The 641-nt window shown below is 61.2% G+C and overlaps 1 protein-coding gene across 1 annotated transcript in view; it reads left to right on the top strand.

Annotated features, from left to right (window-relative positions):
* Positions 1 to 439: 439 nt before the first annotated feature.
* Dennd6a (DENN domain containing 6A) overlaps positions 440 to 641 on the top strand; it is a 71257-nt gene continuing 71055 nt past the window's right edge. Inside the window, exon 1 of the mRNA XM_015494520.2 lies at positions 440 to 641. Coding sequence (XP_015350006.1) covers positions 516 to 641 — 126 coding nt within the window. The 5' untranslated portion in view covers positions 440 to 515.

A 641-nucleotide genomic window follows, 5' to 3' on the forward strand; every position in this document is an offset into this window, starting at 1 on the left:
TAGTGTTAGAGCGCCGGTGGGTCCAGTCCTCAGTGTGGAGGGGTGTAAATAATATGTGTAAATATTGGTACTTGAACCGGGCACATCAAATGGCACAGGCTAAGAGTTTAATAATGTTTGCCATTGTTAATGCCGTTTAAATAATTTAATACTACCTTACTGTGATGGTCAATGCTGTCATTCCAAGAATAAGTCATTGCCTGGTCGTTGGACGGAGAACGAGAGTGGCAAAGATTCATACGCCACGGGTTCAGTCTTCAGGAGCTTTAAGACGAGGCCAGCTTCACAGACCGAGACAGGCAGCATCGTGAGGTCTCCAGGTCCGCGCGCTGGCTCTGGAAGACCCAAGCCGAACCCGGCTCCCAGGGTCTGGTGGCCTGAGGCCCCGCCCCTACCAAGCGGGTTCCCGGCGGCTGCCGTAGCGGCTGCTGCGCGTGCGCCGAGCCGCGCGCTCTGCGGCGCGATCCACGGCGCGATCCACGGTGGAGGCGGTGCGAACAGCGAAGGGGCGGCCGATGGCTCTGCGGGGCCCAGCTGGCTTGGGGCCCGGATCCCGCGGGCCGTTGGACGAGGCTGTGGCGGCGGCCGAGGGGCGCGAGGCGCCGGCCCTTGTGGCGGCGGGAGCTACGCTGGAGGACGAT

This window comes from Marmota marmota, unplaced genomic scaffold (genome assembly GCF_001458135.2).
Source record: "Marmota marmota marmota unplaced genomic scaffold, marMar, whole genome shotgun sequence".
In the NCBI taxonomy this organism is placed as follows: Eukaryota; Metazoa; Chordata; class Mammalia; order Rodentia; family Sciuridae; genus Marmota; species Marmota marmota.